Source organism: Carassius carassius, chromosome 32 (genome assembly GCF_963082965.1).
Source record: "Carassius carassius chromosome 32, fCarCar2.1, whole genome shotgun sequence".
NCBI classification, from domain to species: Eukaryota; Metazoa; Chordata; class Actinopteri; order Cypriniformes; family Cyprinidae; genus Carassius; species Carassius carassius.
This window is the reverse complement of record NC_081786.1, coordinates 21,354,238-21,368,232: the sequence shown is the minus strand read 5'-3', so window position 1 is coordinate 21,368,232 and position 13,995 is coordinate 21,354,238. Positions and strand designations below refer to the sequence as shown.

Here is a 13,995-nt window from a genome sequence, read left to right as displayed (position 1 = left end):
GAAGTTGAGAGAAGGCTTAGAGCTTATGGAAAAGTTCATGAAAGTTGGATAGAAGCTCTGTTCAGAGTGCAGTGTTTGTGGATTGAGGCATATAGAAGTTGAGAACTTGTGAGCAAAGAAAGTTTGAAAAGCAAATTTTACACACAGGAATCCAGATTACCTAAACTAATGAAGAATGTGAGTGCAGTAAGTAATTAGTAGTTATGTACAAAACTACCAGTGAGGTGGTTTATCAGGCATTTCGAAAAAGGAATAAATCGCAAAACTCAAATGTAAACAGTTTTTTTTTCGCATTTACATTTCACCTTGAGTACGTTAAAATCACATGGTCATTCTTTAATGCACAAAAACCTCAACGAAATGGCTCATCCTCTCAAGTATAAGGCTTTCCTTGCCATTAATGCTCGGATGGATAACCCTTTACACTCTAGTCAATGCTTGTGTTAATACCAGCTTCGCCGTGGCACGAAAGCATCCTAGAAGCAGCTCTCCATGCTGCTTTGCTAAAGATACATGCATACATCTCTTTGATAAAAAATAATGGCTAGTGTGGTGGTTGCGAAATATAAGTAAACCGACCAACATTCCTCATGAGAGAAAAAAATTGCGCTGTTGTCGGATAACATCGGTTAATGGAAAAGAGGCCATTTTTTTACTGACATTTATAAAATTTCACATTCGTTTTGCACAAATCCGTAATGGAAATGCTTCTGGTTTTCTAGTTGTTCGAAAGACTAATTGGCTGATGTTAAGAAAGCCATATAAGCCTTCACTGAAAAAAAATAAAAACAACGTCCTGTCTGCCAGGACATTTTTCATTGATTTCTGATAACACAATGTAATTCAGTGAAAAGTTCAAAATACAGGTAAAACACCTTTAAAGTTTAACATGAAAAATGTGATCATATTAATTCAATAGATTGTGCTTCATGTATTTTTTATGGAAAACAAAAAGCTCAAGTAACGCTTTGAATTAAACCTGAAAAAACAAAGTTTTGTTTTGTTGTCAAATGTTCTCCAATAATAACAGAGAAATCATTACAGTATGTACTTCAATTTTTGTGCCACATTTAAAACCACATGTGGAGGTGATTCAAACAGATTTTTTTTTTTGCATTTATAAACACAGACCAGTTGAAAGAAAAGAGGCATGTTTTTTAAAAGTTGAACTACTTTAAGCATGTTTTATGACGTTTGGACGTTTGACGTTTTTATAACATTTTATGAATGACATATTTTGCACATGAGAGACACAAAATGTGTGAGAGATGAGCGATGGCCCAAAACATGTCTACCACATTACACAGAAAACTAAATGCAGCTCAGTGGAGTGCAAAATCACTTTTGATGGTAAATAGTTGGTACACAAGGTGGTGACACTAACCCAACCTGTTTTTCCATTCTCGGAAAAGACACTACAATGACAGAACGACAACAAACTTCCAGGGACGCAACAACAATGGACTTCACACCTTGTCTAGTGCTTCTAAGGCCTCGTGTCCACTGCAGATCTAGATACCCAATTCTGATTTGTTGCCTACATCGTTTTTTTTGCTGTCTGTTTACACGTTCTTTCAATTGTGACCCATATCCGATTCGTGTGTTTATATTTGCCAAGCCATCGGAAACGTCGCGCATGCATTGTTGTCATTTACCGCCTCGACATGTGCTTCCTCCTGACCTGTGCTGTGCCTGACCTGTGCTGACAAAATGAATCAGAATGAGAAAAAAAGAAAGAAATTATATATATATATATATATATATTCTCCATTAAAAGACCTTCAAAATGATTTATGATTTGTTGGAATCGCACAAAAAATTACTGAGGCACACCCGTTTGAAGTCGATAGAGTCTTGACTTTGAAGTCCTCCGTCTTTTCTTATTATAAATTAATAATAACATTACAGCTATTTTAAATTGTATCTTTGCTATTAGGCCTATAAATAAGAATATTATCAGCAAAAATAAAAGAAAAACATAGAACAAATAGCTTAGAAACAATTAATGTATTACCTTTATAATTTTAAATCTAAACTAAAGCATTCATGTGTGAAAAACAAATAATCAAATGTAAAAATAACTGAAGTGTGTTCATTACAGAAGCACAGATGTAATGCACGGATCTAATATGATGTTACACATCAGATGTTTTCCTCCAACAGTTCCCCAAGCATTTACTTAAAGGGTTAGTTCACCCAAATAGCAAAATTATGTCATTAATAACTCACCCTCATGTCGTTCCAAACCCGTAAGACCTCCGTTAATCTTTGGAACACAGTTTAAGATATTTTAGATTTAGTCCGAGAGCTCTCAGTCCCTCCATTGAAGCTGTGTGTACGGTATACTGTCCATGTCCAGAAAGGTAAGAAAAACATCAACAAAGCAGTCCATGTGACATCAGAGGGTCGGTTAGAATTTTTTGAAGCATCGAAAATACATTTTGGTCCAAAAATAGCATCCGTGCCTTCCGTGTCTGTTGTGAGAGGGAGTTCAAAACAAAGCAGTTTGTGATATCCGGTTCGCGAACGAATCATTCGATGCAACCGGATCTTTTTGAACCAGTTCACCAAATCGAACTGAATCATTTTAAACGGTTCGCGTCTCCAATACGCATTAATCCACAAATGACTTAAGCTGTTAACTTTTTTAATGTGGCTGACACTCCCTCTGAGTTCAAACAAACCAATATCCCGGAATAATTCATTTACTCAAACAGTACACTGACTGAACTGATGTGAAGAGAGAACTGAAGATGAACACAGAGCCGTGTTGAAATGTGTTCCAAAGATAAACGGAGGTCTTATGGGTTTGGAACAACATGAAGGTAAGTTATTAATGACATCATTTTGTTATTTGGGTGAACTAACCCTTTAAGACAGAACAGATTATGTTTCTGTGAATACTGAAATACTTTACTTCTGAATATGTGTGTATTTACTGGGATAGCTTGCCGTCAGAAGCACTGTTATGCATGCACTTTAGATGATTGTCAGTGCTAGAAGCGAGCGTAGAAAAGGTAATCCTCTCAGAAAAGCATTCGTTTTTTTCCTGTTTACACTATAATAGAACAGATCCAATCTGTCACATTATGAGCAAAAACATTTAATTGGGTCACATTTAACTGGCAGTGTAAATGAGGCCTAATGGGGTTAGAGGCAACTGCAACACTATTTTAAAAGAATGGGAAGATATTTCTATCCTTTATACATAGTGCAGACATGTTATCAAATGAAGTATATATTTTTTATAAAAGGCTATACATTTTGCTGTAGGCATATGTTTTTTTTTTTTTTTTTCAAAACTGAAGTATCTTTCAATTTTTGGCTGTCATGCCTACTAGATGTGTTTCAAAGAGATTATGGAATTTTTAATCAGAATGGTTGACTAACATGTGCAGCCTGAAGTCAGTCATGTAGAAGCACTACTATCAACCAAAAGTACAGTGACTTGGCAGCCTGCAGTGGTTGAACTGCTGTCAGGTTGAACACACATTGACTCTTCACTCAGGTTCTGCTCTTTCCCCAAGTGCTCACTGGTGCCATCTACCTTAATTAGCTTATTAATTATCAAGAACACCCACAATCCCTTGCAGCAATTACCTTTCCTTCTCTGTTCTTCACCTTTCTGCAGGCAGCTGTACTTTTAAACAAAGTGAAGAGTTGATTTATTACTTTTATTTCCATAAACTCTTGCTAAATAGATAAATAAATCATCAAGAGCAGTCTGGAGAGTTTCCAGACAGTCTCAGCAAATCAACTATTTTAATTAGTTGCGGGAAATAAGCCAGTGAGCATGTATAAATATGCATGCGCAGAAGTCTCCAGTGCAACATAAGACGGCATTGTTTGTTTAACTAAGTTTAACTACTGTATTAGCCCTGGGTCCTGTAAAACTTTAGCTGAATCACATGCAACCACTTTCAGGTCACAAAGTTAAGTTCTCCTCCAAAACCTAGTGATCTTCCTATTTTGTGCTTCCAAGCACTTTAACGCATTTTCTTCGGCTAATGTTGCGTACATTACTGTATTTTATTTATTTTTGCTAACCAACATGCTAATACCAGAATCTCTTGTGAGTTCCCTCTCTTATGTGTATCTCACAAGTTGCTGCCAATGAAGTGCATGACAAGTAAGTCACTTTTGAGGAAGCACATTTCCACCACAGAATATAGACAACGTGAAGAGGTAATTGTAACTTTTTATCTCACAATTCATGCTTTTTTCTCAGAAATGAAAATTTACGTCTTGCAGGTCTGATGTTTATGGATAGACATCTCAAGTTTTTTTATTCCTTTTTTTCTCTTTTGATGGGCACCTAATGTGGACAAAAGGGTCTGTCTGGATCACAAAATGCATGCTGTTAACAAAAATATTCCTTTAGCAAATGTTATAAATTATTTTGTGCATTAATATGAAACATACATTACATCTACATAAACAATTGTGAGGTATAAGCTTTGTGAAAAAATAAGTGTGAGATAAAAAAAAGTCACAATTATCTTTTTTTATATATATATACTCTGTGGCAGAAACAGGCTTTCAAAGGTTTTGGAACAGAGCTTAAGTGAAAAATGCAGACAAGTGTTTATAGTTTGTCTTGCAGCAATAAACCACAATTTAAACTTAATTAAGCTTTGGAAATAGTGGCCTGTGGTTACTGTGGTCTCAGTACTGTCTGTCTGCCTATGCAAGGTCTGACGAGCCACTGACAGCTGGAGTGATCCATGAGGAGAGAGAATGGGAGGGTGATGGACAGGAAGGAGTATTGTGTGTTATCCAAACAGTTCAGGCGAAAACTGGTTTCTTTTTCAAGCCCCAGTAAGCAGGAAAAGCCATTTATGTGTCTAAGAGTGCTCTGTGATGGATAGTGATTGGGACATACCTGCATTCTTTTTGCATGGACCCTGGAGTTTGGAGAGGTGCATGTCTTTATAAAACAGCAAAAATTAAGGAAATCGATCATAAAGTATATCTACAAGGGAAAGTTTATGTTACTCAGAATATATGTTTAAAAGCACTGCTTCTCGATTAAATTGATTTAAGATCGTTTTTGAGTGAGTGACGTGACATACAGCCAAGTATGGTGACCCATACTCAGAATTCATGCTCTGCATTTAACCCATCCTAAGTGCACACACACAGCAGTGAACACACACACACAAACCGTGAACACACACCTGGAGCAGTGGGCAGCCATTTACGCTGCGGCGCATGCGAAGCAGTTGGGGGTTCGGTGCCTTGCTCAAGGGCACCTCAGTCGTGGTATTTGCTGATCAGATTACTATAAACTTCAGCATAGTAATCGTATGTTTTGTTCTCTGTAGATTTAGTACTGATTCTGTGAAAGCAGGCCAGATTTTAAGACGGGTCTTAATTTTTTGCTTCAAAAAAAATATTAATGCATGTCAGATTTAATTTATGAAAACTTTTTTATAGACACTTTAACTGATGAATTGATATTTGCATCATGTGAATTCATTTTGTTATATGAATATTATAACCATAAAACCATAACTGAATGTGAAGTTCCTGAGTCTTTGAAGTTTACTTTTAATTTTACAGCAAGCAAACAAATAAATGACATTATTTAATTGTACCAAAAATACTGATGTTCAGAATTATAAGTGGATTATGACACTATGTCTGTATAAGAAACCAGGCAATTATAGTTAAGCGTTCACTACACAAAAATATATGACAGCGAAGTGCTGTGATTGGCCAATTACATTAAAGTAATCGAGAGAGTCATGTAATAATTTGTTGCATCATGGCACGTGCATAATATGAGAAATAATGCCACTGACAGAGGATATAATCAATCAGACAGTAATGAGAGAGCACCAACTGTGGCCTGTCAAGACAGTCATTTAGCAGACAGACAAACATCTGTGTTTCTAATGACCCTCTCTCTCATTCTGCCGTGGTGTGAGTGTGCGTGATCATCTTACTGCAGTAAACGTGTTACTAGGAGCTGATTTCACTGGTTTTGCTTTGGTGTATTTTTACAGAGATGTACAACTCATTGATATGGCATAGATATGTGCTTTACACTAACAGAGAGCCAACATAGTAGTAATATGCATGCTAATAAGCCACTAGTTGATTGTGTTCCCTAATCTAAAGTGTAACAAGTTTTTTTCTTATTTACTGGCAGCTAAGGAAAGTCAAGACTCAATTTTTTTTATTCCAACACACAGGTGTGCAAGCTATATGCTCCTGTTCCTGTAATTACACCCACAGAGGCCCAGAGGATCTCAGAGCTCCTGCTCTATAGCTTATATTATGGCCCTGCTTAGGAATCCCTCCTGGGCTGTAGTGGTGTTGGGTAGATTGACCATGGCATATGTGTGTGTGTGTGTGTTTGTGTAGAGGTCCATGGGGATTAATGCTGGATGTGGTTTTTAGCTTTTTAGAGTATAGTAAATGCAATCTGCATTAATGGCCTGCTGTGAGAAGACCCAGCGCTCACCTTTTCACTACAGGGTGTGTAGCAACAGCTGTTCCTGGGACTTTCTTGTAACCCGCTCTCCACCCTCAATTCCTGCAGCAAAAGTGCCGCGTCATCTTTACCAGTTGCTTGAACCTCAGTCAGTGTATTCAGTGCAGTGTATTCATTTATGAATGAATACATGTGTCATTTTGGTGTTTCAAACTTGTAAGCTGTTCTAATACAATATACTCCTTTAGTTTGATTACAAAGTTGTAAAAGATAACATGTTGTTCCAAACTTGCTTGAATTTCTGTCTTCTGTGGAATACAAAAGAAGATATTTTAAAGAATGCTTCAACTGTTCTTTTCCATTCAGTGAAAGGTAAGGCAAGACTGAAAAGCAAGGTTGGTGGTGGGTTCATAAAGAAATGTAAATGGGGTCCAGTTTTATTCTGGACACCACTGATCTTTTTTTTTATTCACCAACCATTTTTTTAAAGACATTTTCAGTATATATATATATATATATTTGTTTGTGTTTTGTAGAAGGTCTACCAATGCTATCTGACAACCAATTCATAAGTATTTTACAAGGTGGCTACGTACGACCTCACTTGTACGATTTTATACGATTTGTCTTGACCCCAGTGACGGGTAGGTTTAGGGTGTAGGGTTAGGCGTAGATCATTCATACAAATTAATACGAATTGTGCAAGTCATGAAATACGTAAGATTTAGTACAAATCAAATGAATATGTACAAATGAGGTTGTACAAATTAATACGAATTAGCCTCCTCATAAAATATGTACGGATTGCCATGAGATCAGGCTGGTTATACAGGTTTAGAATGGCATGAGAATGAGTAAACTTTTTAACAGAATTTTCATTACTTAAATTAAATAAAAATTAATTATTTAATAAATAATATGTCTTCTTTTAAATATTTTCCATCAACACCTTTTATTTTTATTGAATAAGTTAGAACATAGCTTTTTTGAATGTTTTGTAAGTTCTGCTTTTTCAGCAGAAATGCTTGAAGAAATATTATTTTTTTTGCATAATTCTCATAATTCTCAAAATCATTTTTTGTCCACTGGAAGTTCATAGAAAGAATGTTTTCTTAGCTTTGACATATTGAATGGACTGTAGGCTACTTCTGTTCCTCGCAGCCTTGTTTTGGTCTTGTTGAATTAAATGTGCTATTTAACCAATCATTTTCATTCGTAGTAAAAATGATCTAATATCATGGATAAAGTTTATATTTATTAATTCTTTTTTCACTTTCTCATTGTCAGTTGTATCTTCTGCATCTCATTTTCTTTCTCTCTTTTTTTCTATCTCTGTAAGTCCTCCCCCACCCTCGTACTCCCTGTCCTTTCCCCACACTCATATCTCATCATCATTAGTTTTAGAGACAGTCAGACTAGCGGGCTGAGGGCACACATGTAGTCATTTATCCTTCTGTTCCCTTTCTGTTCTTTAGTGCATCACTAATCAGCAGATAGGCTCCTGCATTCATCCCCAGAGCTTCATAAAAACCAAGAGCTGACTGCCAATAAAGTCACACAATGGCCAACTACAAGCCCCAAGGCCAGGGGTCTAACCCTCATCTTACCTTACTCATTCTCTCACTTTTTTTTTCTTTCTTTTTTTTTCTTTTTTATAATTCTCTTTCTGGCATTGGTGGCTGGATGGTAACTTCCTAATGGTGGTGCATTTTGCTGTATCACAGCAAGTACATGCATGTCTTTAAGTCAATGTTAAATCAGAATACAGCCTATTTACAACCTTAACACAAGTGTCTTGTCTTGTTGTCCATGATTCTTTGCACATTAGTTAAAATATGTAAAAAAATATATATTATTTTTTACATTTTAATAAAAAAAATTACTCACAAAGACTACGTTTATTTGATCAAACAAAGTGTAAAACATACTTTTACAACATATTTTACTCTAGTAAAATATATCAAATAAATACGTTATATAAAATAAAATAATATATATATAAATAAATATATAAATAAATAATATAAAATAATAAAAGTTGAATTTTCCACATAATTACTCCTGAGCATCAATGTACTACACAGTGTACATCATACCAACTTTCATGAAAACATTTGCAGAATCTTGCTGTACCATCTGACAGGGAACATTTTCTGACATTTTCCATTTGAAAACACGCATGAATCATCTAAGCATGGCTAACTTATCTGGTTCCTACTCAGTATCTTTGAATATATTGCTAGCTTTCTGTTCCCAGCCTGCACTATTCAACTATTTATCTAAGTGATCATCTTTAAATATTCATGCCCTTTTGAATAGTCCCACACAGAATATTTATAATAATTGGACTCCAGTGCACCTGAGTTGAGAAGTTTAAAGTCAGGGCACAAATCACAAACATATCCGTCTGCATTCCTAATAATCATCTGTCATTGGAGACCCCATATTTTATTAAACAAAGGAGCTGTGGGATGATTTTTGCTTACATGTTGAAGCCTGGCTTAATTGAGACACTTGAAGAGACCTAAGAGGGTTTTGTGTAGTAATTATGGCGTTAATTCCACTAAATATCCTTATTTTACGTCTCATAGTGGATGATTTATGTGCTGAGGTTGTGCCTTTGGGCTCTCACTCATACAGGTTACTACCGTGGCTCTGAGTAAATCAGGCACCATAAACATTAATGCTGCCCTGGACTCCAGTCAGGGTCTAACCTCACTAATACTGATCTAGAATGTGAGATATGTCTCTCAAGCCCCTTTCACACTGCCATTCCGGCAAATACACGGGTAAAGTGTTCCAGCAATTGTTCCCGGGTTGCTAGATTTTGCACTTTCACACGGCCATTGATTACCCGGGATATGTGCGTGCTTTCACACACAACCCGTAAAGATCCCATAACGACACGTGACATCAGGGCGTGACGTGTAATGTACGAGTCGAAAATGTTAGGCACGTTATACTTTCACTGAAGCAAACGAACGATCTCGGGATCAGCGCGGAAAGTGAGGAACTAACTGATCTCTGCTTCATTACAGTTTGCACATATTTTTTTGTTGCGAACGTTGATCTTCCTTCAAAACAGCCGGTAAAAAAGTCGCGCGATAACGCGCGTCATCACTTCGACACGGCATTAGATCTGGCTTTTGTTCACACAGCGCTTGTCCAGGGTTGAACCCGGCAAATGTTACTAGGTCCCCAACCCGGGTTCAATGCCGGAATCAATCCCGGGACGTGTTTGCTTTCACACAGAAGGCGACCCGGCAATGTTCCAGCAATATGCCCGGTCCGACGTGCAGTGTGAAAGGGGCTTCAGAAGACCAGAAGAGTGTGTGAATGTGAGAGAGAAATTACAGCATTATAAGTGACTGGTTTGCTTTAAAATGAGCATTCTGTCTTCAAACACTCATGGAATTCTAAACCTGGAAACCTTTATTTCCATGGAAGAAATAAAGAAATGAAATTAAAACAGTGACTAAATAATGACACAGTTTTATTTTTTTCAGTGAATAATTCCTTTTAAAAACAGCTTTCAGTGTAATTTAATTCCTATCAATTCCTTGTTTACCTTTTGTGTAAGTATTTTTCTAATGGTGGCTGCGTAATCCTTTATGTTCGGTAGTATTATCATGATATGTGATCCTGTATTGTAGCAACAGTTACCTGCTCTAAGCTCTTCATTGTGTGTGAGTGTGAGTACACAGAGATAAGCCCCTGTCCATCAGGTAGACTGCCGTCATGCCCTTGGCATTGAATGGGAGATGATTATTTTCATGCTGGGTCTCTTGTCATATCTCTCCCTGCTGGGAGTCTTATCAAATGTAAATACACGCTACAATGTGCTTCATGCCCAGACTCAGCTGTTGTTTTCTTTACACCCTATCACCCGCCACCCCTAGTCTCCCCACCGCTCAATCCTTCCACAAAACTCTCACTTTTCAGCTTTGTTTAGTATGAATTATTATAATTAAGATGTGGCTTCTGGAAAAACAAGGAAGATTTCGTCTAAATGTCTGAAGGCAATGGCTTTGCTGGTTTAGATCAGTAAAACATATGCAAATGTGGATTTTCTGCATATTTGTAAATGGCCTGCTAATAAAAAGCTGGTTATTGTGATAAAAACAATGTGCATTTATTTATTTATTTATTGGATCACTTTAAAGATTTTTTTGTTGTTGTTGTTGTCTGCAAGCATAGCTAAATATGAAAATATAAAAGAAAATGTGTACTTTAATATCATTTTATTCTATATCTAACTCTAATAAAACAAAAGAAGTTATAAAAATTGTATTACTGTTATTGTTTAATAATAATAATAATAATAATAATAATAATAATAATAATAATAAAAACAATAATATAGTGAAAAATGTTTCAATCTTTCTATTTTATTATATGTAAAAATAATAATAATAATTTGTGCCTGTGTGTGTATCTTGTTGTTGATATTAATATTATTATTATCAATAATAATAATAATAATAATAACAACAACACATTTATAGCTGTTGCTACACAATTTAAAAATAATTATATATATATACTATTTTATACTTTAGAAACCAAACCAGAATTCATGTGGAAAACAAAAATCAAAACAAGCGTAATTTTTTTAGCTGTAACTGTATGTTGTTGTCTCTTGCTCTCTGTAGGACCCTGGATTTGCTTCCTTTATCATTGACCAGCTGCAAGTGCCCGATTGGTCGCTGAAAGGCGGACATGAAGGAACAAGGTGTCAGGTGTGTTGCACTCCTGCACAGCAGTTAAAACAGCAGGCACTGAAGACTCTCCAAGAACTGTACCCTGCTTCTGACATGCCATCCCTGCCTCCCAACACCTTCCCTGGGCATCCAACCAGGCTGACAGCACACAGCGTGGTCACTCTTTCCTCCAGACCTTCCAGATCAAGAATACCTCACCCAGCGCACAGTGTCCTGCCTGTGGGGGAGCGGCAACGTGAGCTGGGCTGGTCTCAGAACCCGTCTTCCAGCGCTGCAGCAATGAAACCCAGCGTGCAGGTGTCCATGGGAGGAAGACCTCTGACGGGGACCATCAACTCAGTCACCATTCAAGCCCAGCAGTACTTGGAAGGCATGTGGAGCATCTCACGCGTCAATAACTTCCTTCCTCAGCCAAACCCGGTATACAAAAATTCATTTCTCTCCAACTATGAGCTCTTTTGTTTATGCATTAAATGTATTTAATGGTAATCATTTGATTTCATTTACTACTAAAACATTAATTCAGTGACCATGTTAATTCCCTGCAAAGTCTTCATCTTTCTCAATGGGAGCTATTTAAGCGTGTAGGGTTTGAAAATAACAGTTGTTTGGATGTATTTTTTTTTACATCTTTTCAAGTCAAAAGAGCTGCTGCCATGCAGTGATTGAGAAGTATGGAAAAGTTCAGTTTGAAGGGCTCTTTGAAGCAGTTGAAGCAGTTGACGATTGGTCTGGTTATTTGAGCCTACAGCTGTCTGAATGAATCGCAGTTGAAAACGCTTGCATAATTGAATCAAATGCACCCAGTTATACATAGAGAGCATGTTTGAGACATAATGCACTGAGACAGTGTGTTAACAGTTTATGCTGTCTCATTTACAGATTTGTGCACTTGAAGTGCAGTTACACATTGTTAGTGCACCTGCTGATTTATGAGTCAGTGATTTGGAAATGTGTATCACATTGTCAATGAATGTAGCATTTCAGTTACACTTTACAGTGATGTTTACAATGAGAGTATACTGTATACACTACCATTCAAAAGTATGAAATGAGTAAGATTTTTTATTTTATTTTATTGTTAGATATTCTTGTATTATTTTATTTTTATTGTTTTCTTTTCTTTTCTTTAATTTAACTTGAATTGATACTTTTATTTAGCAAGGATGCATTAAACTGCATGCATTAAGACTTTTACAGTGTTATGAATATACAAATACATATATATATATATATATATATATATATATATATATATATATATATATATATATATAAATGCAGAATGATGGTGTATGTATGCAGCAATTAAAATAATTAAACAGGGAAGGTTAATGACTGTTAACATTATTTTCATAATTTTCATCTGACTGATATATTGGTCTCAGCTATAAATCCGATCGATCACCGTAATGCAGGTTGGCAGACTGACAGCTTGAGGAGTTCATTTTATTACTCCTTCGTTTCATTGACTAGCTGGTTTACGGCACTGTTACATTCCACAGTGGACTGCTCATGTGTACTAAGTGTACAGCTTCACCGTCTTAAACAGCTGAACTATTCCTGACTGTCTCTGTTGCATCAGAGCTGTTTCTAATTTGAATACATATAACCTCTTTCTGTAGTATTAATGTTGCTTTTACAATCTTTTGCAGTTGCCGCTGATAGACCCTTTTTATTCCTGCTAACTGTCACCGCTATTGATGACAGGATATTAACGATAGCCTGTACATTTCCTATTTGAGTTAATGTCAACAAGTGCTTTTATATCTGTGCGCGAGCCACCAATGAAGCTTTTAGCAACCAACATGTGTTTGTGAACAAAGCACAAAGCAAAAAGTATTGAGTATAAAAAGCTGACCAATTGCTGGCCCATTACGTCTTGAAAAATCGGCAGAAGCTATCTGCTTTACGCAAACACTTCGCACATCTAGGCTTGCACAGGAATAGCTCTGAGCCCTATGCTTTTCCCTTGTTCAAAGACGTGCCTTGTATAATTTGGAAAGGCTCCTTCCTTTCGTTAGATTTGGAGGGATGACAATAATGCATGCAGTGCGCTGGGACTTCAGCGGAGCCTTGAGCAAAGAGCTTTAACTCATCTGATTTCTGTGGGGAGAAATGACGAGCAGCAGGAGAAAAGAGGAGGAGACAAAGCAATTGAGATGACTGAGTCTGACAGGAAGTCTTTGGAGGGGTCTTGTGTTCTGTGAAGAAGATTTTTTATGTCTGTGCTGCTTGGTAAAGGCACATCACTACTTTTGAAGCAGGTGAGAGTTCCTGGAAAGCAAGCAGTGAAACATCAAATGGCAAGAAACACTTTGATGCAAAGTTCAGGAGATTCACCATCAACACAAAATGAAGAAGTTGACAGCTATCAAGTTTAGATCCAAACTAATTCTTGAAATGCTTAGACCACATGTGGTTTTTTAGAACATGTACTATGGTAATACCGTTCTATTCCTTTTAAAGGGGTGGTTGATTGTGATGCTTCATAAAAGCATGAAATGATCGGCGTGTTTATAGGAGAAGGTGTGGAATAAATGTAAATTATTTGAAAAATAAGTTTCAAGCCTAGAAAAAAACAGTCAACCACCCCTTTAAGTCTTTTGGATTGCCCATGGTAATAATTTATTACAATATTCAAGCACCATAAAATTACCGTCTGATACTATCAATGTGCTGCCATCATAATACTTGTTCATAAAGTGGAATAAGAACATATTCATACACACACTCAAGAAAGAGACTGTAATTTTGAAATTCAAATGATGATTTTTAGTTCTGTTCCAAAATGCCACATTTTTTGACATCATAGCCACACTTCTGACTTCAGGC

The 13,995-nt window shown here is 36.5% G+C and overlaps 1 protein-coding gene across 2 annotated transcripts in view; it reads left to right on the top strand.

Annotated features, from left to right (window-relative positions):
* The window catches only part of kif26ab (kinesin family member 26Ab), a 92,068-nt gene that overhangs the window by 25,058 nt on the left and 53,015 nt on the right, over window positions 1–13,995 (top strand). For both annotated transcript variants that reach the window (XM_059520727.1, XM_059520728.1), the window contains exon 3: window positions 11,092–11,580. In XM_059520727.1, coding sequence (XP_059376710.1) covers window positions 11,092–11,580 — 489 coding nt within the window. The remainder of the gene's footprint in view (window positions 1–11,091; window positions 11,581–13,995) is intronic.